Here is a 25,094-nt window from a genome sequence, read left to right on the forward strand (position 1 = left end):
CATCAAATTATTTTTCTTCATATTATCTGTTTCAGTGCATGACATATTATTTGCAGGAGTAAACTGTTATCATTGAAAATCAATTTGCAAATCCTTATCAGATGACAAGATACTGGGTAATGGCCAATGCAGCCTATGAGAAACAAGTTGTATTAGATTCATTTATTTCGTTTATGAGTCATATAGGCTAGAGAGGAGATAAAAGCTGTAAAAAACCTTGAAAGTAGTTTTACTTCAGAGTCGTATGACAGATTCATAGACTAATTGGAAATGGAACACACCAATGTCAGAGGGAAGCAGGGTTACTTGAGATCGCAAGGAGGTGGGAGCATTAATGGGGCAAAATTGTATTATGACTTATTTACGAAGTAGAGAAAGTGAGGTAGATTTTTACTGATGACTTGTAAAGCAAAATAGAAAAGCCACCAAGTTGGAGGTAAAAATTAATATATGAGTGATGGAGGTAGGATTAGGTACCCCTCTCACATATTAGAGAAGTTGTTAAAAAATTATAATACATACATATGTATATGCAGGATGTGCAATTTATTTGAAATAACTTTTCCACTTTTTCACAATGGTTTACACTTTTAACAAAGAACTTTGAAATGTTAGCTTAAGGAGTCAGAATGCTAAGAAAATTTATTAAAGGGAAACAAAATAGATCCTAAGAAAGAAGATTAAGTGGAAATTAGTTTTAGAAAAAAGATAGAGTACCAATTTGCTGTCTTTTTACTGTGATATTGCATCATGATTAGCAGTAGTCAGCTAGTATCTCTGTCCAGTAGAGACAGATGAAGGGGAAAAAATACATATCAGAAAGAAGGATTTAGGTTAGCTCTTTGTGTAACAGGCACTAACACAGACTTCCTGAGAAAGTTAAAGAATGGCATCCTCTGGAGATAAATGTACCACCTGTGCAAGGTATTTAGCCAATACCTCACCTGACATGAATAAATCAGATGATATTGAAGACGTTACCAACACATTCCTAAGTTATTTATTTAATTCAGAATTAAATAATTAGAATTAAATTCAACCAAAAAATGTTTTTTGGTTGAATATTGAAATAATTAGTTATAATTATGCATTTTGTACACAAAGCAGTGTAGAAACCTGCATTTTTTATTTAGATCTCGTATAGAAGCAAAGTCAAAAGAATTTAAAATGCACACTTGGGGGGTCCTGTACCTAATTAGCAATGTTAATGGCTTTGTGAAAAATCTTAGAGGCAGACACTTAAACATTGTTAATAGTTTTCAAAACCAGAGCTTGAAAAAAGTAATGAAGACTTTGGATTGAAAATTTACATTAAATTTAATTAAGTTTGCAAATGTTTTCTCCAATTTGGGGATATAACTTCTTAAGTATTAATATGTGAAAACTTTGTGCAATGGTTTAGAGATTTGTAATGCCAAATTCTGACTTTGATGATTCTACCATACACTTTAAATTGTGATCGTAAAATTGATGAGCAATCTGAAATCTATGTAATAAATAAAGAATATCCGTGTTCAAAGACTACTCCTATTAAAAATGAGAGAGTTGAGAAAAAAAGTTTGGAGAGTAAATGAATTGTTTTATGACACTAAAATAAAATAGCTGTACTTTGACATATATGTGAACTAGTAGTTTGAAAGTTAAACAAGTCCAATTTTCTATTTGTTGAGAAAAATTAGGTTCATTTATCACTACATTTAAAAATCACTAGAAAATTAATTAATGCCTACTAATTTACTGCTAATTGTTAAATCCTAAAGCTAGTTGGCAAGAACTATCTGTATCCTGCTTCTTGAGGTTACATTCTGAATTATGTCAGTGCAAACCACCACACACAGTTGACACTAATTTGCTCCCTTTTAGAAATCACAGTGGACAGGTCAAAAAAAAAAAAAAAAGAACAATGATGTAGGTGAAATCCCATCCCACTATTGGGGTCAACCTGCATAGACCCTTTTAAAGTGCCTACAAAATAAAATTGGGGTGGGTTTGGGGGGATACTGCCATAATTTCCCTGATTTTCAAATTTCCCTAGGTTGCTGACCAAACATTTTTGCTCCCTAGCGCTATTAATTCATAACCATCACCAGCTCTGAATTATTTTAGGGAAGCAATTGAGAAATCAATATACAAAATTGCACAGTGGTCAGTGTACCAGTGACATAGGAGAGAGTGGTCAAAACAGTGAATTCTAAGTAATGACGGTTACTGGTGGAGACGTGTTCATGCAACACACATGCACAAAATAAGTCACAATCACCATTTGCACACCCACAGCAGCATGCATGGCCTATGTTGAAAGACCAAATCCCAATGGTTTTCAATTTGATGATAATAATATGGTTATCATATTTTGTGATCCTTGTATCTACTATGATATAGTAGAAAACAGAATTGAATTCCAAATTTTCAGCCCAATCCAAATTTATCCAGAGTATTCCCAGTTAAATATAACCCTATGGTAGTTGTAGGTCATGCCAGTGATTTCAGACTAATAGGGAACAAAATTAAAATGATTAAAATATAATAGAGAAAAATAGAAAACAACTGTCATGCATATATAGTTTACTACTACAGTAAGCTGAAAACCATACCCCCTGCCATCCAGGAACGTGAAACTAGTTTTGAGGAAACAAAAGAGGAACAAGTGAAGTGATGCTGTCATGTAGCACTTTGCTTATTTTATTTAATGTTGCACTCAAAATTTTTGTTTTCCTGAAATAGGCTTTTGTGCCTCTGTCACATCAGAATATATTTAGCTTGATATTTGTGTTTTTCCAAGTGATTTAAATATTTAGGAAGTATTCATTGTCAACCTAGGCTTATAATTCTTGCAGGCAAAAGGAGCTCATGATCATTTTGGTGACACAGCAGAGAAATAACAATGTCTGTAGCAAAATCAAGCCATGATGTCTCCACCAGGCACCCCAAATAGCTAAGGGCAGCACGAAGATGTTGCACTGAACAGGGCATACAGCAGGCAAGTTAACATGCCGAGTAAAGGGGCACGTTGAACATCAGATGGTGAAATTTGAGTTTGTACATTACCTTTGACATTGCGACCATTGTCTGTTTTGAGCACATAAGGATAAAAAAAGAGAAATATAAAAAGAAGACTAAAATTATATTATATACACTGAATTACCTGTATAAAAACAATCAGAGAAATCAGAATATGATGGAAAATTTCTCTTTAATTGAAATTAACATTTTGTACTATTCCACCAAGTAACATGCATATACTAAAAATAGTATCTGTCATAATATACATTCTTATTTAAATATGTGAAGCATTTATCTCAATTTAAATGGATTCCAAAGTACAGATTTTATAATTATGACAGTTTGGAAATAGACTTCCCCAGCTGCTGCAGTTGTGACAAAACTTTCAACCTTGTCAACAGCCAATTTTAGTGTCTCCTCAACTATCACTTAGAATATACTCAAAGGAAGACTCCACATTTTGCATGTTAAGTATTTTTTTGCATATAATTTAACCTAGTATGTTAATAAGGAAAATGTTTCTAAGATAACAGTTCCTTCCTTCCTCCCTCCCTCCCTCCCTTCCTTCCCTCCCTCCCTCCCTTCCTTCCTTCCCTCCTTCCCTCCTTCCCTCCTGCCTTCCTCCCTTCCCTCCTTCCCTCCCTCCTTCCCTCCTTCCTTCCCTCCTTCCCTCCTTCCTTCTTGCCTTCCTTCCTTCCTTCCCTCCTTCCCTCCTTCCTTCTTTCCTTCCTTCCTTCCTTCCTTCCCTCCTTCCCTCCTTCCTTCCTTCCTTCCTTCCTTCCTTCCTTCCTTTCTTCCTTCCTTTCTTCCTTCCTTTCTTCCTTTCAGGACAAGGTCTGTCTATATCTCTCTGGATGGACTTGAACTTCTAGGCTCAAGAATCCTCATGCCTGAGCCTCCTTAGTAGCTGGGACTACAACCACACCAGTCTGCCTGGCTCCACTCTGCCTGGCTCCAACTTACATTATTAATCACAATTTTATTAACTGCCCTCCTCCAAATGTTCTTCAATATATATTTTAAAAATAGCAAATATAACTGAAAGAGTCATTCTTAGGCAAAAATAATTGCAAGAAGTAAATGAAAGATTAGATTGTTTTAAAAAATGTAAACATTTTTGTTAATGTTGTCACAATGAATTTAGTGTAATTACTAGAATATTGAAAAATTTTATTTGTAATAAAATGGGCTCTTTTAAAATCTAAGTTAAATATTTTCAGATTTATTTTGAGATCAGCTATCTAAATGTTGCATACTTGCCACTAACAAAATATGCATTACTAGCTATGAAACACACTTGCTTAAAATAAATGTCACTGTCATATCAAAACCATTCAAATATATCCAAGATTTGAAAAATCTGTTCAGCATTTTGTTGATATCTACGCTAACACTGTGCCCATTTAAAATATTGGGATATATCATAATAATTTCAAAGCTTACAACTGAAATAATTCTAATAATGTGATATATTGAATTGCTCGTAGACATTGCATTGGACAAAGATATACAAATAAAACTGTGGCCTTAGATGACAACTCCCTTTCCTCTTTGAGAGAATTACAAAAAACAAATAGAGATAGTGGAAGAGATCTTGATTACTCAGAATGAATGTGTCTGTCGGAAGCTGGGTCCAAAAACCATTAGTAAAGTAGCAACTGCTTGCAAGTAGTTATAAATTATAACTGTACTTATCAAACCTAAAAATTATATGTAAAGATTTACCAATTCCAAGAAAACTAACAAAACATTACATTATATAGTTATTACAGCTTTGACCTTCCAAGGCAGAGTGTGGCTTGTGCACTGGTCTTAGCTGAGATCTGCTTGTTATTCTTCCGTGACAATGCAAGTACAGAAATTGGAGTAAATATTTAGAATCTTTTGTAGCAGTTTGGCAGAGTAATTTCATGTCTGATTAATCTAATAATAAAACAATTGGGGTTTATATTTTATGTCTATTTTTTACATTTTATTTTTCCAGTAGTACATTTTTATTGGCTTCACAAATGTATTGGTCAGTGATGAATTAGAAAACAAAATTCTGGTTCTTCATCGAAGATGGTTTGAAAAGTATGGTTCTAAGGTACTTGATAATGTGGATTAAATGAGAGGATAAGGTAAAATATTATTCATTAATATATCTGCAAAATATTTAAAGTTCTGTGAAGATAGCCTGTACAGGAGAACATTTTTATTTATTTGAATGAGGAGACAACAACCCGACTTTGAAATCTTGTGCATGATTTCACCTGTTAATCAGTTACATGAATTCATAAAACTAAAATCACTTCTAAAAGTTTTCCATCTTTCCTTATCAATGGCTCTATTTCTAAAATATATCAAATTATAAAGTCTTAGGGAATGTAGTTTCTTTTTTGCTAATCAGTGATTTTGTAGCTAAAATTTCTTTAAAGATGAAGTAGAAAATACCCTCTGAATTTATCAATCTATAGTCACATGTTGACTCTAGCATAATCTGTAAGAAAGTAATTTTTTTTTTATAACAGCTTACTTTGGGTGAGGGGGAAAAATCGAGGATGATCTTAGCACCAAATGTTTATGTATAGCACCCGTACTGAGAAATCCAAAAATATTAAATCATTCTTTCTCATAATTGTATCAGTAACTGTGCACTAAATGGATATCATATAAATTAAAAACAATGAAGTTAAATCAAGAAATCTAATCTAAACTCCTCAGCACCACTGTCCAAACACAGGCTAAGTCAGTAAAATGCACTGATTATGTATCAGTTTGATTTTCAAATTTGTTGTTTTTGAATTTTACTATACTACTGTTATAAGTCAGGATCTCTCTAGGGAATCTCTGAAAGGGCAATTTCTGAAAAGTCAGTATGATTGCTAAAAGTGACTACACTAACTAAACTCACTAAAACATATGCTGGTCATTTGAATTACCGTATTGAATGTATCGTTGCTGTTTAGCCACAGGACTCACTGATCAAAGATCAAATTCTAGCGGTTTCATTCTGTCAGGAAATATTGAGCCTGCCATTACTAAATGGGATATGGCCTTAGATGATTATCCAATTTGGGAATTGGCCTTGTATTTTCTTTTTTCCTTTTGACCTTCTTTGGCCCACAGATTAAAATAGATGTGCTAATTGCTCTTGTATCTTTTTCTGAGCTATTGATTTATCTTTCTTTGAACTTCTTCCTGCCAACTCTTCCTTTCACCTCTTCTGCCTTCTCTACTTCATGGTGTCCTTTAGATAAAGATCCTCTATATGATTTACTCCTAAGACTTCGTTTAACTTCAGAGTATGATGGACCAGATAACTCATTATTTTCTGATCTGCATGATTTTGAAACAGAACTCGCAAGCACAGTCCCCTCAACGTCACATGGTCTTCTCAATGTTACACCAATATTTATCGCGTATCTGCCATGAAGTAGACAATTGTGCTAGAAACTAAGGGTGCAGAGCTCATTATGCCAGAGTGCCTATGCTGGAGGAGCTCACAGCAACATAATTGCTTGCTTACATATCTGACAAGAATGACAGACATATAATACACAATAAATATAAAATGCAATCCATGCTACACTATATGTAAATATTGGTTTGCACACTCGAGTGTGAAATGATTTAATTCTTCTGGTTTAGGAAGGGGGAAATGGGTCCCTGCTGCTGAGTGGTAGTGTAAGGAGAGACAAAGCAGGGAAGAGTATTCCAGGAATAACAAAGTAATGAAGCAAGAAAACACGTGTTACATTTTTGGGAAAAGGCAAATTATATCTGTGCAGATGTAGAATAGAGTATGTAATAGGGAGGGGAGTCTTGCTGGGGCTAGAAATGAGGCTGGAAAAATAAGTGTGATCAGCTGACAAAGTGCCTAACACCTCACATTAAGAATTAATGTTTTAAAGACAAAACTAGCAGTAGCCTGGACAGCAGGTCTCTCAAGAACCAAATCTATGGGAATCTGAAAAGCGGATCTGATGTACCCATGCCAGGAACTTTGATTCTCGGACTCCCTGGGGAAAGTCAAGAGATTCAACAGACTCCTCCTATGGCAAGGTTTCATGGAGGAGCAGGAGTGAGGGAGGAAAAAGATTGCATGGATTTGATTGTAGACTATGGAGACAGGCAGTCCTGAGTTTGAAGCCGGGCTCTGACACTGACTAGCTCTGTAACCTTAGTCTAGTTATTTATGTTATTTATTTAACATAGTTAAGCCTCTGTTTCCTCACTTACTAAATAGGGCTTCGAAATGATTCCTAATTTGGGTTTCTTATGAGAGTAAAATGAGACTTAATGCGTATCAAGCACTTACATTGCCTCAGACACAGTAAGTACTTAACCGATGTTATCAATTACCATGTTCATGATAAATTGTTTCTGCCACTGCTTTTTTTAAGGATCCTTAATTTCACTACTGGCTAATGTAAGAATGTGAACATAATGTTCAAAGAGGCCAGGGAGAAATAAATTCTGATTTGCTTTTCAAGTCGATTTTTGTTGAGATCAGGACTTTCAGGATTTTTTTCCCTTTAAATTTTTCCCCTTCATCCTACCTACCTTGCACCCCTGTCAGCTTACAGCTTTCTGATCACTCAGTACATCACAGTTCCTATGCTGCTCCCTTTGGAAAGAGTCGGTCAATGAACTAGCCCTCTGATGGCACAAATTCTTTCTTCCCAGGGCATGATCATTTGCTAAATGCAGCAAAATTAACTATGTTTGAGATGATAGTGTTCATCACCTAAGCACATGTTATAATAAGCATTAATTAATTAACACTCCATGTGGTAGGCAGATAATGGTTATCATACTATTTCAGAAAAACAGATAAAGAAGCCAGAAGACACTAAATTACTCACTAGGGTTCAAAGAGGAAATCAGTAACAACTCTGAGTGTAGGACTCAGGTTTTTAATAGCCTTTAATCACATTTCTTTCCCCAATGCACAGAGATTATTGTTGAAATTTCAAACAATATGCAAATAATCATTTATTACCCATTAATATATGTTTCCATTTAAAAAAAAATCAAACATACCTTCGCTGGCATGTCGGTCTCTAAATATGTTCTTGGGGTGGACGCCGAATCCTTCTATATCATGGACCGAAGATGCTCTCCGTATACTACATAAGCTTTCCCTTGATCTGGAATGGGACAGCTGGGAACTTGACTGCAGCATGTCAGGGTAGAGTCGGTCCCATTGCCTTTTGGGAGAGGAATGGTCAAGAGGTCCGGATATATTCACCAAGGGAGAACATTTGCTGGGCTGTATCAAAGCTTTTGTGTCATCTGCTTCAGAGGGGCTGCAGCTTTCTTTTGTAGGAGACTTAAAATGCTTCATGGCTACTGAATCATCACTGTGTTTAGATGAATCGATGACCACCACATCAGGGTCTTCTTGTGGTAAGGACTGCTTTCTGTAAGTGAGAACTCTCAGACCAGGGAATTTGAACCCAAAAAATTTCCCTATAAATGGAGACAGGAGAGAGCATTATTATAAGGCAAATGATATATCCTGTAACAAAAACAAACATTGTTGACTCATATTTAAACACCATGTAAAAATAATTATGAATCAATGGTTATAGTTGGAATAGGGGATATTGTAGAAAACTTCTCTGAGACCAATGTGAAGTATGATATAAGTAGCAAGAAAACAGTAAATAATTTTATCATATTTCTGATGATTAGATCCACACCAGTGACATAAAAGTATTTTGATGACATGAGACTTTTAGTTTTAATAAAATAAAAACATTCATCCACTATACATCCACTTTTCTAGGGAAATTGAAGGATGAACAGAGTTTTAAGAAAATATGATCTAAGGCATCATAAGTCCAGGGATAGACACAGGAGTGAGTATAGCCTACATACATGTATGGGTGATGGGGGGCTAATGTGTTGGAACAGGCAGGAAGGAAGTGAGGTGAGGTAAAGAATAGACCTTGCATATTTAGAATATTTGTATTGAATAATATTGTGAGTCGAGTTTGGGTGGGAAAAGTGGGGTCAACTGTGTATGAGAGGTTTATCATTCCATCTGGAATTCTTAAAGACTTTTGGTTTTAAAGAGCGATGTACTGTACTGGTAAAGATTTCTTTTTCCTGTTTTCTGTTTTTTTTTTTTTGCTCCAAAATTGGATAGTATGGCATATAATGTTATGTATATCTCAGAGTGGCTGATGCACAGAAGGACAAGTAAATACAAACTTTAAAGAGCAGATGTTAAAAATTAAAATATTAACTAATAAATATAACATTAAAATATTAAACTTTGTTAGGTATATAAACTCACTAGTAGTAAAAACTGCAAAGTAAAACAAGAGGATATAATTTTTCTAGTCTTCAATTTTGCAGTAAATGAAAGAAAGCATAACATCTAGTGCTGGCAAAGAATGCTGGGGAGCATTCTGACATTTTGGCGGTGGGATTGCAGATTGCTGCAAACTCTTTGGAAAGTCTTTGGACAATATCTATTAAAGTGAAAAAACATATACATTTATTTTGACTCAGTAATCCACATATGGGATATTGCAAAGGCATAAAAACTAGAAACAATTGGATTATCCATTAGAAGGAGAATTACTGAATAAATTATGGCATTTTTATTATTTGGAATCCTAGGATATTCTTTAAAAGGTTGCTCAAATATAACGTTAAGTAAAAAAAGCAAGTTTAAACTCCATGTGTTCACATAATTTTCATCAAAAAAACAAAAGCTTATATTTGTTCATATATGTTGTATAAAAGCTTCAAACTTTTAATGTTGACTAGCTCAGTGGGTGGGTTTGGAAGAAGGGAGATATAATGTATGCATTCTTCTTTATATATCTTTTTTTATGTCAAGCATGAATTTGTTTATAAACTAAAAAAACTAATAAAGTAAAACTTCCACTCCTCAAAGAACATAAAAACATAGGAGAAAGTATCCAAACAATAATCTGTAACCCAAAGCTTCTCTAAGTATGATTTACAAGAAAATGCAAAGATTGTCAATTTTATTGTCCCCACAGTAGTCTAGGTCCACATCATCCATGGCTTTACAATTACACACTGACCTTATGGTCAGTCAACTTAAATCTTTGGGCTGCAATATTAACTACCTTCTTATATTATTTAAATGTCATAGACACCATTATTTTTAATATATTTACTATGAACTTTTCCTCAATGCACTGAAGATGCTTCTAAAACATGGAAGAACACTCTCAAAACTCATGAACATTTCTCCATTTTGAGTATACTCTCCCAGTGGATGGTTTTTTTCTACATGCACATATTTAATTTTGTCTTCACTCCAATGACTCCTAAATATTTATCTCCAGCCCAGACCTCTCCTCTGTGTTCCAAACCTGCATATCTAATAGATTCATCAACATCTCCACTTGAAAGACACCTTACAATCTTATAACAAGTCCAGTTTCATAATCTGACCCTCCAAGCCCAGGCTTTTCTTTTTTTTTTTTTTAGTGAATGGCATCACAATCCATCCAGTCATATAAGCCTGAGACTTGAGGACCATTTTAGATACTGTTCTCTCTCTTCCACTCATCCCCAATATTCCATTAATATCAATCCCTTAATTGTATTGATTTCACCTCCTGAATGTCTGTTTTCATTTCTCTCATCTTCACTGTTCCTACATATTTCCAAGCTACTATACTGGTTCACATAATTTCTTGCAAGAAAATGCTATCACTCTTCACATTTGTACCATTATTTTCCACCCTTAAAAATAATAATTTTTATCTTTAAAAAAATTCAGAAGATGGGCACAGGGGCTTATGCCTGTAATGCCAGCACTTCGTGAAGAAAAGGCATAATGATCTCTTGAGTTCAGGCATTTGAGATGAATCTGGGCAACATAGCAAGAACCCCCATCTCTACAAAAAAAAAAAAAAAAAAACTAGGTATGGTGGCATATGCCTGTAGTCCGAGCCAGTCGGGAGGCTGCAGTGGGAGGATAGATTGAGCCTATGAGTTTGAGGCTACAGTTAGCTATGATTGAGCCACTGCACTCCAGCCTAAGTGACAGAGAGAGACCCTATCTCTAAAGAAAGAAAAATTAATATATATGATTATATAAACTATTGCACAATTCCACCCTTCCCCTGTGCTCCCCTGCTACCAATAACTTTCTCTTTGGGGATGGAAGACGAAACTCTCTCCATCCTGCAGCTTCATCTCTGTTCTTTGCTCTCTAGAATCCAGTCATATGGAATTTTAATTCCCCTGGAGGTCTGTGCTTCTTTCAGATTCATGGCTTCTTTCTGTTTGATCCTTTTTACTTCACCTACTGAGCTCATCCTTTAGATTTTAGCACCAAAGTGATTTCACGGGGAAGCTTTTCCTTCCTTCTGAACAGGTTACCACCCCTTTCATAGTTTTCACCACAGTTAATAATTATGCACTTGTTGATTTTCTGTTTAACATTTTTTCCATGACTGGCCCATAGGCCTCAGAAGGGCAGGGCCCCAGGCTATTTTGCTTACTTACCATTGAGTCCCAGCTCTGACTGAATGACTTGGCATGGTAAATGAATTTTCACAAACAGATTCTAAACTGAACTCAGAATGTGCTCAATTTTGACTGTAGGAAAACTAGAATATTTAATTGCTTTGGCCATAATAATTAGAGAATCTTAACCTCCTGGAATTGTACTGACTGACATTTAACAAAAAATGTTGATTGAGTAGAACTCAATAGTTCATGGAAAATGGTGAACTCTATACCATGTCCTCTCTACTTGATTTAACTCATTGATGAAGTTTATGTACAACACCTGTTACAGAAAATTTGAGAATTTAAGAAGGCCAATTTATTATTATAAGCTTTCATTTGTGGTCTAGCAGTTAATAGTGACACAAATCATTGTAATAGAACTAAACATTTTTATTATTAATTATTATGGATATAGAGTTGTACATATTTATGAAGTGCATGTGATATTTTGATGCAAGAATACATTGTGTAATGATCAAATCAGTGTAATTGGGATATGCATCATCTCAAGCATTTATCATTTTTTTGTGTCAGAAACATTCCAATTCTACTCTTTTAGTTATTTTGAAATATTTGTTAAATTATTGTTAACTATTGTTGCTCTAAAGTGCTACCAAACACCAGATCTAATTCCTTCTATCTAACTATATTTTGGTGCCTATTACCTATCCCCACTTTATCCCCCACCCCGTACCCTGCTACCCTTCCTATCCTCTGGTAACCATCATTCTACTACTTCTCTCTGTGGTAAAAGACATGACAATGTGCAGACAAACCACGAGTACATTCAACATTAAACTCTGGATTAATAAGACAAAGATAAGAGTAACCAATCTGCGCAAATAAGATTAAGTAACAGTGCATCCTGACAACTGTTTTGCAAGCATTCTTACATATCTCTACTAATAACTTTTATATGCTCAAGTAATTGCCAAGTTGAAAATCAGTGAACTGCATCGAAGTCATTTGATTAGTCTTTAATGCACATGAAATTGAGTTTTAAAGCAGTTTACAAATCAATTCTGCAAGCTTATTACGATGCATTGAAAGTCAATGACTACTTTTATTAATTTTTCATCATTTACTTTACACTCCTCCTTTAAAAAACAATTCACTGGCTTTCTTAAATTAATTACCACATAGGCATTTAGTTTATTCCTATAGTTTAGTCATATCCAGTGTGGTACAGATGGTCTTTTCTGCATCACTAGGTTAATAGGACCATGTTATATTGCATTACAGATTTAGTTGTCTAACTGCAGTTCATCCGGAAAGAATGCACATTGAGAATTTTGCTCAATGCCAGCACTTTCAGGCATGAAATATAAAACATAGATGAGTGTAATCCTGTTATGGATCTTAACACTGAAAATCATCCTTGTAAGTTAAGTCTTCAGATTTTATTATATTTGATTTCTAACTTGAATAATTAAAATAGATACTATTTAACTTATTTACTATAATGCTCAATAAATGTGAAATAAGAGAAACAGAATAAAGTTTTGCACATACTTTTACACATTTCCAGAAAGAATTACAAGTACTGGTAAACTGCTTACATGATTATAATTTTGTTTAAACACATCCTTTTCATCTAAGAAGGCATATAGTTGTTAATATGCATGAATATAATTATAGTAGTTATAATTAACTACTACTATAATGTCTTTCTCAGGACATGTCATTTTTGTGAAGATGCTGAATATAAATTTAGAGGCGGCGTCTTCATCAATCCTGGCATATGTAACTAACAACTTTTTAGTTCTTAACCAAGAAAAGATAGATATTCCCATCATCTTTCTCTGTGAAAAGTCTATAATTATCACTTTAATCTATACATGCAAAAATGTTAAATATTTTGCCAAATTCATACAGAAAATTCACATCAGGTTAGCATAAAACAGCAGTTTCCTTGATTAATTTTAGTTTTACCCAAGGTTTGGTGTTTTCTTGGGTCATAAATATCTACATGAGAATCTAATGAAAATCCTGATTTCTCTTTGAAATAAATGTAGATAAATGCATACACACAATTTTGCTTATGATTTCAGAAGTTGAATAACTAACTCACCCTTCTCCCACCAAAGCCCTTCAACATTGACCTCCCCTAAGATCCCCTAAGATTAGTTGATTCTTGATATTCCTTTTAGTTTTCAATTTATTTGCTTACATATTTGTGCTAGTCACATTTCTCATAAAATTATAATGATAACAACTACATTTATAACCTATTTCCTATGGTAATGGGGCTTTAGAAATTGGCTTTACTAAACTTTTCCAGTTTGAGAAGACCTCATCCATCTGCTGCTACTATATTCTCTCCCTCTTTCTCTCTCTCTCTCTCTCCCTACTTCTTTCCTGTGTGAATTGATTCTCATCTATTACAGTTTGGAAGAAAACTATGACGCCCACTTTTGACTTCAACCAATTCTTCTAACTTAAGACTACATATAGGGATATTAGAAACAATCATTTTCTTGTGGAAAAACAAAAAATCTCTGCAAAATTATCCATCTACTTTCAATCATTGATTTTTCTCACAATACAACTGCAAATTTCCAATCATTTCCTTCACTCAATTTTTCATCATTTCTATAAATTCTTAGAACCTTGATTATGTCATATTTTTACTGCAAAAACCCAATTAAATATAATTAGAAGCAGTTTATTCCTGCTTGGTTCTGCTAGGTTGAATTGTGGACTGAAAAGTAGAGGGAAACTTAAGTTCAAGTAGTCAAGCAAATTAGACACCATGATGAAATAGGAGAGGATCTGTATGGGGAGTAAAGTAAGGTTTGTTGTAAAGGTCATAAGCAGAGATCTGTCCCCTCACAAAGGGTTGGGGTGGTGGGAGGGTATCTTAGATTGGATTCCTGAAGGTAGATTGTGAAAAGGCTTATTGAGGGAGTACTCTCATGGGTTATGGCTATTAAAAAGGCAGGATTAAGAAGAGGAAGTTAAACTGATTTTCAAATGGAGCTGAAGCATTGGCCAGTCCTCCTGGAGCTCAAATGCAGGGATAGCCCCTTCAGTGTCCTGCCAAACTGAAGCCAGGATACCTGGCCTTTGCATCCCTGTATCTATGAGTCACTGGTTATAGCCACACCATGGCAAAGGCCATAATGCTGGATAAGGTAGTTTCCTGCCTTAAACTACAATTTCCAGGGAGGGGCAGCAGTGTACCTGGAATAGCTGGTATTTCCAGCAGCTGGGCTGTCTCAGCCCTAAGGAAGATGTCTGGGCTTAGGGCCACAGTGTCCAGTACAGAGAGAGAAATATAGCCATCTTTTGGCCTGAAAAAATTATGATCTGAGTTAAGCCTACAATCAGCTATTATCACACAAAATAAGGATGTGTGAATTGGTATCTGTGTATCCTTCTAATGTCAGAGTACTTACAAGCCTGACATTAAATTGGAAGCCTTAAAATCAGTGTGAGAATTTTCTCCAACCACATAACCCTGGATTTGCAGAGAAACATGACTTTTACTCCTGAATCAGAGAGAGAAGAAAAATGTGGTGGGATAAACAGAGATAATGACTAACATAGCTGCCTTTTCTTTTTAGGAAGAAAATTTTCATAGAGGGATCCTGCAAGGACATGAGTCTCTCCTACTCCTACTCCTACATATGTAGGAAGGTATATGACGTTGCCTATGAGCTGGTAGAACAACTCAGAATATTGTCAAAGAATGATGTAGATAGCAGCTAGACCGGGAAAGATTATCATTCAATGTGAACTCAGTTTTAGCCAAGTGGCTACCCTGATTAGTGGGTGACAAATGGGCCACTGTAGCCAGTGCAGGCCTGGTGTCAGTGATAACAAAAGATCACCAGGGAGTCTACTGACCTAGTAAACTTGAAGCTAGATGTGAGGTTCTTTAAAGGAGCAGATCCGATCGGTAATGCCATGAAAGACTAAGAATCCTGTGAGATTTCCTAGGGTATTAGATACCAAAGAAAAAGCAAGATCTTATAGTGAGCAATGAGGATAGGACCAAATTGGAATCTGTAAGTTATGAGTTAAAGGCAGTAGGTGGAGGTCGGAGGAAGTCAGTGCTGTAGCAAGTCATGAGAACAATTACAGGAGCTGCAGCAGCAAAACAGCACTCCTGTAAACATGTTTGCAAATGTTGACAATATCTGAGGGACACTGCTTGTGATCTGGCTGGGTCATCACAAGAGCAAAGAAGCAAGAAACATGAATTTGGATAAGGGAGATAGGGCAGAAGACAGGACAAGATGGTGGACTGATTTCAGCCTGTTAGGGTTAAAATCTCTCAGTGAGAGGGGATTGGGAATGAAAGCAAACACAGCAGCATAATATACACCTAATTAAGTTTCTATGTGCTTAAAATAACAGCTTAATAAATCAATGCATGCAATACCCATACTTTCTTTTTGATAGATTTCTTCATTTTGTAAATGTCAAATTAAAAAGTCCATTCAAGTCCTGTGAAAGTGATAACATCTTAACCAAAATTGAGCATGGATGATCATGTAGTCATCACATAAACAGATACTCTCTTGATGGACTGTTCCAAACACAAATGGTACAGACACCAATTACCCAAATGCTGTATGTATGTATGAATAGGGACTGTCCCTGATTGGGTGTTGCTAGGTAACACAATCTTCCAAATGATACTCACATGGGGGCTCTCTGGTGTGGATATACCAATTTGGGCATTCATTAACATCCATTGTTAATGAATAAATAATGTATTTTACTCTATCGGGGGAAATTCAGCCAGATATCGGGTGAAATTCACCCCTGATATTTCACGTAGATTCTTTTCTATTTTCCCTAAGTGTCGGCCAGTCTGAGAAATAAAGGGACACAGTACAAAAGAGAGAAATTTTAAAGCTGGGTGTCCGGGGGGGACATCACATGTTGGCAGGTTCTGTGATGCCCCCTGAGCTGTAAAACCAGCAAGTTTTTATTAGTGATTTTCAGAAGGGGAGGGAGTGTACGAATAGGGTGTGGGTCACAGAGATCACATGCTTCACAAGGTAATAAGATATCACAAGGCAAATGGAGGCAGGGCAAGATCACAGGACCACAGGTCCGAGGCAAAATTAAAATTGCTAATGAAGTTTCGGGCACTCATTGTCATTGATAACATCTTATCAGGAGACAGGGTTTCAGAGCAGACAACTGGTCTGACCAAAATTTATTAGACGGGAATTTTCTCGTCCTAATAAGCCTGGGAGTGCTACGGGAGACTGGGGCTTATTTCATCCCTACAGCTTCAACCATAAAAGACGGCCACCCCCTGAAGCGGCCATTTCAGAGGCCTACACTCAGGGATGCATTCTGTTTCTCAGGGATGTTCCTTGCTGAGAAAAAGAATTCAGCGATATTTCTCCCATTTGCTTTTGAAAGAAGAGAAATATGGCTCTGTTCCGCCTGGCTCACCGGCGGTCAGAGTTTAAGGTTATCTCTCTTGTTCCCTGAACATTGTTGTTATCCTGTTCTTTCTTCAAGGTGCCCAGATTTCATATTGTTCAAACACACACGCTCTACAAACAATTTGTGCAGTTAACACAATCATCACAGGGTCCTAAGTGGACATACATCCTCCTCAGCTTATGAAGATGATGGGATTAAGAGATTAAAGTAAAGACAGGCATAGGAAATCACAAGGGTATTGATTGGGGAAGTGATAAGTGTCCATGAAATCTTCACAATTTATGTTCAGAGATTGCAGTAAAGACAGGCGTAAGAAATTATAAAAGTATTAATTTGGGGAACTAATAAATGTCCATGAAATCTTCACAATGCACGTTCTTCTGCCATGGCTTCAGCCGGTCCCTCCGTTCGGGGTCCCTGACTTCCTGCAACACTTTCAACTACTGGCAATTTTCTTGATCTTAGAAATAGATACTCTGTTCAAATCCTGGGGGTGGGGGAGGCACATGACATAAAATTTTTTGCAACTATGAGTAAACTTTCCTCAGATTTCTTTTTTGCAACCATGCCATGTTTCCTTTTTCTATATCAAATTTAATCTTTAAAAAGAGGAAACTTCCAAATACATGAGAATAGTAAACATTAGTTACAGTATAAAACCTTTAACTAAATTAATCTGAAAAAGAGATTGTTTCTATAGTAATGCTTACTGAATGGGAAACTATATTACTATTGCAGCTCTTCATCTTCAAAATAAAGAATGACTTTCAGCTTCAGTGGAGAATAGTAAAAACACTGTAAAAGCCCTCTTATAAACCAGCTCTATGGAAAATTTCTTTGTTCCTTAGCTTGAGGTCTAAAAACTGAGATACAAATTTGAGGAAGTAATGTAGCTATTGAGGCAAATGTGTATTTTATGTGTCAATTATCTAGAGTATTGAGTCCAAAGCATATGAATAAAATTTTAATGGTTTAAATTAGCTAGATAATTGTCTAAATTATCAACTATATTTTGTGTGGTTAGGCTTAGCTTCAGTTGAAGCTTTTAGAAAAATTCAAAATTTTAGTAAGCGTAAAATTCTCTTTGATTTGGAAAGTGTAATTTTAATCTTTTCAAAGATAATGGATATCCTTTATAGTACCTTAATAAGATTAAATTAAAAAGTACACTTTAAAAAATTACTATAAGATACTTCAGAAATTTTAGGTTATTTCTTACATTTATTTTCACTTAAAATTTATTTTTATAGTTCTATCTAAACACTCATTAACCTAGACCATGGTTTTCAAACCTTCTTGGGCATCAGAATGACCTGAAGTGTTTGTTAAAACACAGCTTGGTGAATTTCTGTGTTTCCGAATCAGTTGTTCTGGTGTAGGGCCCAAGAACTTGCACTTCAAACACATTGCAAGGTGATGCTGATGGTCTCACACTTGAAGAACCATTGGCAGGCAATCTGAGTAATGCCCATTCAGTAGGAAAAAAGTAGCTTAATTATTAAAGGAAAAAAATAACTTTTTATGTCTTCTACAAACATGTATTAGATACTTACTATTTGCAAAATATTAGGTCTATATGGAAGAAAATAAAATGTCCCTGCCATGAAGTAGAGCTGAAGGGTTACGGGCCACTTCAAATAAGATAAAGATGTTCTCCAGTTTTCCAGTCTTCACTTCTCTCTATATTTTTACTCCTGGCCTTCTTCATTCATCTTACTTGTTTACTAAGCAAATAGATGTGACCACCAACGTGGTAGTAGAGAAAGGTATGAGGTATTATGATCTCACAGGACCCATGTGGGTGAGTTAAGAATGCTCCACAGATGAAGAGTCCTTTGGAATAAGTATGCTAGAAGAAGAAAAGCATTTTAGTAGAGGGGACACCACATGATACAAATTAGGTGGAATAAAGTGAATGGTAGTTTCAAGGAACCCACATTAAAATATGGGATGTGATGGGAAATTAGGCTGAAGAAGTATCAGAAGCTATATCATGATAGGTAGATTGTATTATCCATGCATAGGGCTTTGGAGTCTTATATTTTAGGCAATAGAGGACCATTGTAAAAGATATAGACAGTGGAGTATTATGATGTGATGTATGGCAATATAACATGTAATCCTGAAGAAAAGAAGCTTAAAGCAGGAATACTAATTATGAGACTATTATATCAGTCCAAGAAAGATGTGTTGAGGGTCTGAATAGGACAATTATAGTGGGCTATATGAGAGAGATAGTTAAGAGATGTGTTTCATAGACTTGGCTAGCCTTTGGTTGGGAGAATAGAGGATTAGAGAGAAGGAGAAGTTTAGTATCATGCTGAGGTTCTGGCTTGGGAGCTTTGGATAATGACTATTCATAATGTATGAAAAGGAAGAGTTTTTGGTGGGATGAAATGGATGGTAGCTGAAGATGGAAAGGCAGTTCTTAGCTTGAAATGCTAAATCGCCCAGAAATACTAAAATCTTCTAAAGGAGATGTCTAGTGGGATATATGAGGTTGTAAGTAAGCCTAAAGAAAGATATGACCTGGAGATACTGATTTTTGAGAGGGTCTTTACCCGGTAAGTAAACGATGAGTTTGCCTAAGCAGCGTATATAGAGATGACTAGGAAGGAAGGAATATTAAAAGCAGCTCCCAGGGGAGAAACAAACAGCTTTTAAGAGTAGAGTAAGAGGAACAAGCAAATGGTACTGAAATAGCTGTTGCAGAGGTGGAAAGACTCAAGGGAATGCGGTGACATGGAATGTAAAAGAAGGGAATCCAATTTAAGTACCAATTTTTGTTTAATTTAGGTTCCCCCAATCCCTTCAAGAAATGTTTAGAGAATTCAAAAGTGTGCATGTATCTGTGTGTGAATCAGAGTATGATACTAGATTCATGCTATAGAAGACATATGAAATTCAAATATAGTTTTCAATAATTTAAAATGAAACAAAAATAATTTATTTAAAACAGTAAAAGTGAAAACCTCTTATACTCGATGACAGTAAACTCAGGCATTAATCACGTAAACAAGAATGCATAATTTGTTTCTCCTCCATTTTTCACATATATTCTACATCATCAAGTATTACAGCTGAAAAGAAGAGAACACACTTTTCCATTACTATTGGCTCCTTTAAATGCGGCCCCTTATGCTTGGTAGGGAATGTACGATTTTCTCTTTCACTCTGTATTATTTCCACTTTTTAGATTGCAAACTTTTTACAGAAGACTTCAGTGAGAAAGTGTTCAATTTCATCTTTTATTTTGTGTTTATATCTATTATGTAGCAATTAATTGGCTCAGTTATTCAGTACTTATCAAAATTTGATAGTAAGATTTATCAAAATAACACTTTCTTCTGTATTTGCTTCATTTCAGGGGACATAAGTCATCTAATTGTGGCTAGTTCCAGGTCTTCTACAGAGAATAAGTTTATGAAAAATTAGGTCTTCTGAGAGAAAGCTGCTCACTTTTCTTGTGTAGAGTTCCTGGCTCTGAAACTAGGTATTTGTACTGAGAAATGATCCACCACTTAATTCAATATAAAAGAAGTCTCTAAGTTTTCAGAATGTATGGAGTCCAATGTATCATAATGCCTTTTTATAATCCATATTTTCTACTGTGTATTTCCCTCCTTTTCTTTTACTTAATCTTCGTAATTTAATACCTCCCTTTGTTTGAAGCTATGCTTCTTGTGTAGTCATGTCACATCTTTTCCTTTATTTTGTCTCTATTTCAACAGAGGTATTTAAAATTTCAGAAAGTAACATATTCCCAAACACACAACAACCTTTTTCTTATTACTGTCACTGAAATCCTACCACTCTGAGACACGCTAGCGTGCGTGCGTGTGCACACACACACACACACAATTACAAACACTTTAGTGAGAGAGTAAGCATTGGTTAAAGGGAAATGCCAGTTTAAAATTTGCCTTTGTGAATACCATTGTATACTTCTTTGTAACCATATTTTTATTTCAGATCATTTCAAGTGATACAAAAGCTGGTAGTTACAATGTAGGTTTTGAAGCAATAATATCACAATTTTGAAGGTTAAGATGTGTCTGCTAAAAGAGGTGCATCAGAATTTTCTATTCTTTATTTTTTTTAAGTGGCTATCACTGGAACAACAATGTTTGAAATAGCCAGTATCATTATTTTACACTGGTAGTAACATTATACTTCAAAGAAAAAAAATCAGCAGGGGTTTGCCAAAGATGAGAAAAAATATGAAGTCGAAATTGGGTAGTATCAGAAGGTATCAAGCATAATTTGTCTTTCTTTAACTTTTCTGCTTGATTTAACAATCCATTCCTCAAAAACTGACACCAAGTAAAAGGAAATCTAGGTCATATAATGACAGAAGGGTGTAATCAAAACCGACATACAGGTGGTAAATAATGGGCCTTTGAAATGCTCTGGAAATAATTTTATCTGCATATTTTTACTCTGTCCAATGCTTCCCTGTATGAGTGACAGCTAAAGCATAGGGAAACAACTTATGTTCATAAAATAAGAAGCAGAATCTCTACTGCATTTGTTATAACTTGTACATAGGACTTTATTTTAATCACAATATAAAGTTGCATAAATTGTGTATTATATCCTGGAGGCTACTGTAAAGACTATCTTCCATTTAGGAAACCAAGGTTTCAATTCTCCATTTACATTTCAGTTTTAAACAGACACATTATCTTTTTTAAAAGTCCCCTTCTCTGCCATGCTGCTGATACACCCTCCCTTTTTCACTTCCATCCAATTTGATGGACCATGAAAGACAACTATTCCGTGGGAAAATATGAGAATTTGAGAAGACAGTGAAGAAACTAAACTAGGTATCCACCATCCAAACAAATTACCTTATTGGTATTCATGACAAATAGAGGTTGACATTAGAAGTGTACTCTCAGGAATCATTCATTAATGATTGCATTTGTTAGTGGAAAGTATAAGAAAATCAAAACAGTCATCAACTTTGGGATCAAGACTTTGGGGTAAGAAGTTTTTTATGGTAGCTCAATTTTTTTTTCTAAATATGTCACCTGGAAGATTGATGAATTAGTAATTCTGATAGAGTTTTCTCCAAGTGTAATATTGTTCAGGGAAAAACATTTAGAATATTAGAATCATATTACATTAATATATTTGTGTCAATATTGCTTTAAAAGAATATTGTACTGTCATTTAGACATACCTAAGGAAAAATTGCTATTCAGAAAAATTATCAGCTGAGGTATGTTTGATTTGGTATTATACTTAGGTTTACAAAATAGGCTTTTGGGACCATGTTTTTCATTATACGCATATTTTTCTATCTGAATTTATACACAGTATAACAATTTCCTTTCTCAAATATTAAAGTTTTGTGATAAGGCTTCCAGCTTCTGAAAGATAATGACAGATATCTAAATTACCAAATCCTCATGGACCCCTATATAAACCTTGGAGATTTAATAAAGGAGGAGTCAAATAAAAGTACCCGTAAACCATGCTTATGCAGTAACTAGAGAAAGACAACTTACAGACTTTTATTTACATGTAGATGGGGAATTTGCTAATACAAGCATAATTGGCTCAGAAGAGCACACTGCAACAGAGATTCAAGGTGAAACTAAATGAAGAAAAGAGGAGTACAGAAGTCTCCCTGGAGTGATGGAAGACTTATTAAACAGAGTTCACCTTCAGCAGAAGAGGTCCTCTCACTGAGTATGAAATCTCAAGAGCAGGTCTGTAACATGAGCACCAGTTCCTGGAGAGACAATAGAAGGGGCTTAAAAAGTGCACAAGACCCCAGATACCAGAGTCACTTACAATGGATAGTCAAGCAGGTTGATATCAGACTACTTGTCGGCAACAGTTGATGTAAGAAAAGAATGAAACAATATTGACCAGAGTCACAAGGCATAGAATATGGATCAAATACTATGTAATATCTACCTAGGCTGTCCTTCAAATGTCAAAGTGATATAAAAACATGTTAAACACGAGAGAACTCTGAAAATATTTTACCCACACACGTTTCCCAAAGGGACTATACTTCATCTAGGAAGCTGTGTTTGGGGAATCTCTGACAAAAAGACAGTCATGAATACATTTCACTAGAAATTTGAGGCCAAAAGAAAAGTAAGAAGTATATACACATTATCTACTTGACAAGCTAGAAATACCATATCCCAACAAAATGGGAGGGAGAAGAGAAGAAAATAGATAAGCTCACTGAGTACCTTACTGGTAACAGATGAGAGTCAAGTGATGTTTTTTTAAACTGACACACTGAATGGCAGGAGACTAAAGATACTCAGGAGCACAAAAATGAGCCTTAAGAAATAGAATATTGTTGACGAAAACTGCATGGTGGGAAGCAGAAGAAAAGGATTATAAGCTATTAGGTTGGTGCAAAATAATTGAGGTTTTTGCCGTAATAATTTTATTTTTGCTCAAAATAGGGAACCAAAATACACTGACTGAGGAAAAGAGGAAAGAGTTAAGGAGAGTATATAACATTTTCTTATAAAGATAACTGTTGGAAAAAAATATAAATTTTCCCAAATACCAAAAAAAAACCCCCAAAACCAGAATAAAACAACAAAAACCAGTTTTTAAAAGGGCAAAGAAGAGATAACATAATGAAGTACTTCAAGAAAGTATATTTAACCTAGAATATGTTAGTACCAAGAAAACAAACACATCAGTTGCGTCAATAAATGTAAATACCTATTGCAGTTATAATCAATTAACGTAGAAGTATCATTTTCTTATAAGCAATAAAGAAAAGCTTCACATTGCATGAAAACAGCACACTGTATAAAAAAGACACAACCAAAACAAAGGCAAATGACTAAAAGATGACTTTAAAATACAGAAAGAAAATGGAAAAAAGAAAAGACTCAAGTGTCATGATTTAAGATACAGTAGAATTTAGGTGGAAAATTAGTAAACAAAAATGAGATACTTTGTAATGCTAAATGCTAATTTATACTAATAACAAAATATATGGCTACCTATGAAATATGAATATCTATGAAATAAACAAGAGAAGCAATATTCATAAAACAGAAATTGCAAGAGATAGAATGAGAAATACCAAGAAATATTCTAACAGTAGAAGACTTTAATACACTTTCTTAAATCCAAGACATATCTGGAGGACAGGAAATAAGTAAGGATATAGAAGACAGCATAATAATAAGGCAGAATTTTAAAAGTAGATATCAACTTTTGTAGCTTGATATTCTGTAATATCACTTTTTTTCATATTCACATGACATACTCATGAAAATTGATCAAATAATAAACCACGGTCAAATTTTAGACAATTACAAAAAGAGAAATAATACAAACAGCATTTTATGACTGTAAGACAATAAAACCAGAAGTTTTTAACAAAAAATAATACTTTAAAAATACCTTTCCGACTGGAAAAATAAAAACTATATTAAACAACTCAAGTTAAAAACTAGGAAAACAAAAGTTGCATATTTTCTAGGAAAAATAATATTACATTTCTAAATTCATGGGGTATAGTTTACACAGTGCTTAGATAAAAATATATAGCCTTAAAATCATATACCAAAAAACTGAAAGAATGAAAATAAATTGATGCAATGAAAAAGAGGCAACAAAGTAAGCTGATAAAAACTGAATTAAGCATATAAAAGCAAAATTTTGTGAGTTTGAAAACTAATAGAATTAATAAACCAATAAAAAGTTAAGTCTTTGGGAAAAAGCTACTGATTAATCAACAATTTTAAATGGAGAAAACAATAATAAAAGAAATGAGAAATTTCAAGAAAAAACTATAGGAACTGAGGAATTTTTAAAAAAATCATAAAATACTACCTTGCATAATTCTATTAAAACAAAATTTAAATATTTACATGAAATAATTTCTAGGGAAATAATGTCTAGCAAAACTGAAACTAGTTAAGATTGATAATTTGAGTAGACCATTATTAAAGAAGAAAAATAAATTTGTCAAGGAGCTACTTCACAAACAATTACCAGAAATAAGTACCTCGATGACTTTACAGGGGAATCACACCTAACTTTTAAAGTCTAGATAATCCTCAAACTATTGAAATGCTTCAATAGCATACAAAAAGGTGAAGAAACTCTCAACTATTTTTTGAAGGAATTATAATATTGATACCAACACCTTAGAAAATTGCACATATGCAGGCAAAAATTATAGATCA

The 25,094-nt window shown here is 34.6% G+C and overlaps 1 protein-coding gene across 5 annotated transcripts in view; it reads right to left on the minus strand.

Annotated features, from left to right (window-relative positions):
* The window catches only part of KCNH7 (potassium voltage-gated channel subfamily H member 7), a 478,895-nt gene that overhangs the window by 142,588 nt on the left and 311,213 nt on the right, over window positions 1–25,094 (minus strand). For 3 of the 5 annotated variants that reach the window (XM_054679079.1, XM_063790524.1, XM_525954.7), the window contains exons 4-5: window positions 8,029–8,457; window positions 3,049–3,069 (exon numbers count right to left, since the gene is read on the minus strand). In XM_054679079.1, the coding sequence (XP_054535054.1) occupies window positions 3,049–3,069; window positions 8,029–8,457 (450 nt within the window). The remainder of the gene's footprint in view (window positions 1–3,048; window positions 3,070–8,028; window positions 8,458–25,094) is intronic. The other 2 variants (XM_009443595.4, XM_009443596.5) reach the window with 1 other exon arrangement.

The sequence above is a fragment of the Pan troglodytes genome, chromosome 13 (genome assembly GCF_028858775.2).
Source record: "Pan troglodytes isolate AG18354 chromosome 13, NHGRI_mPanTro3-v2.0_pri, whole genome shotgun sequence".
Taxonomy (NCBI): Eukaryota; Metazoa; Chordata; class Mammalia; order Primates; family Hominidae; genus Pan; species Pan troglodytes.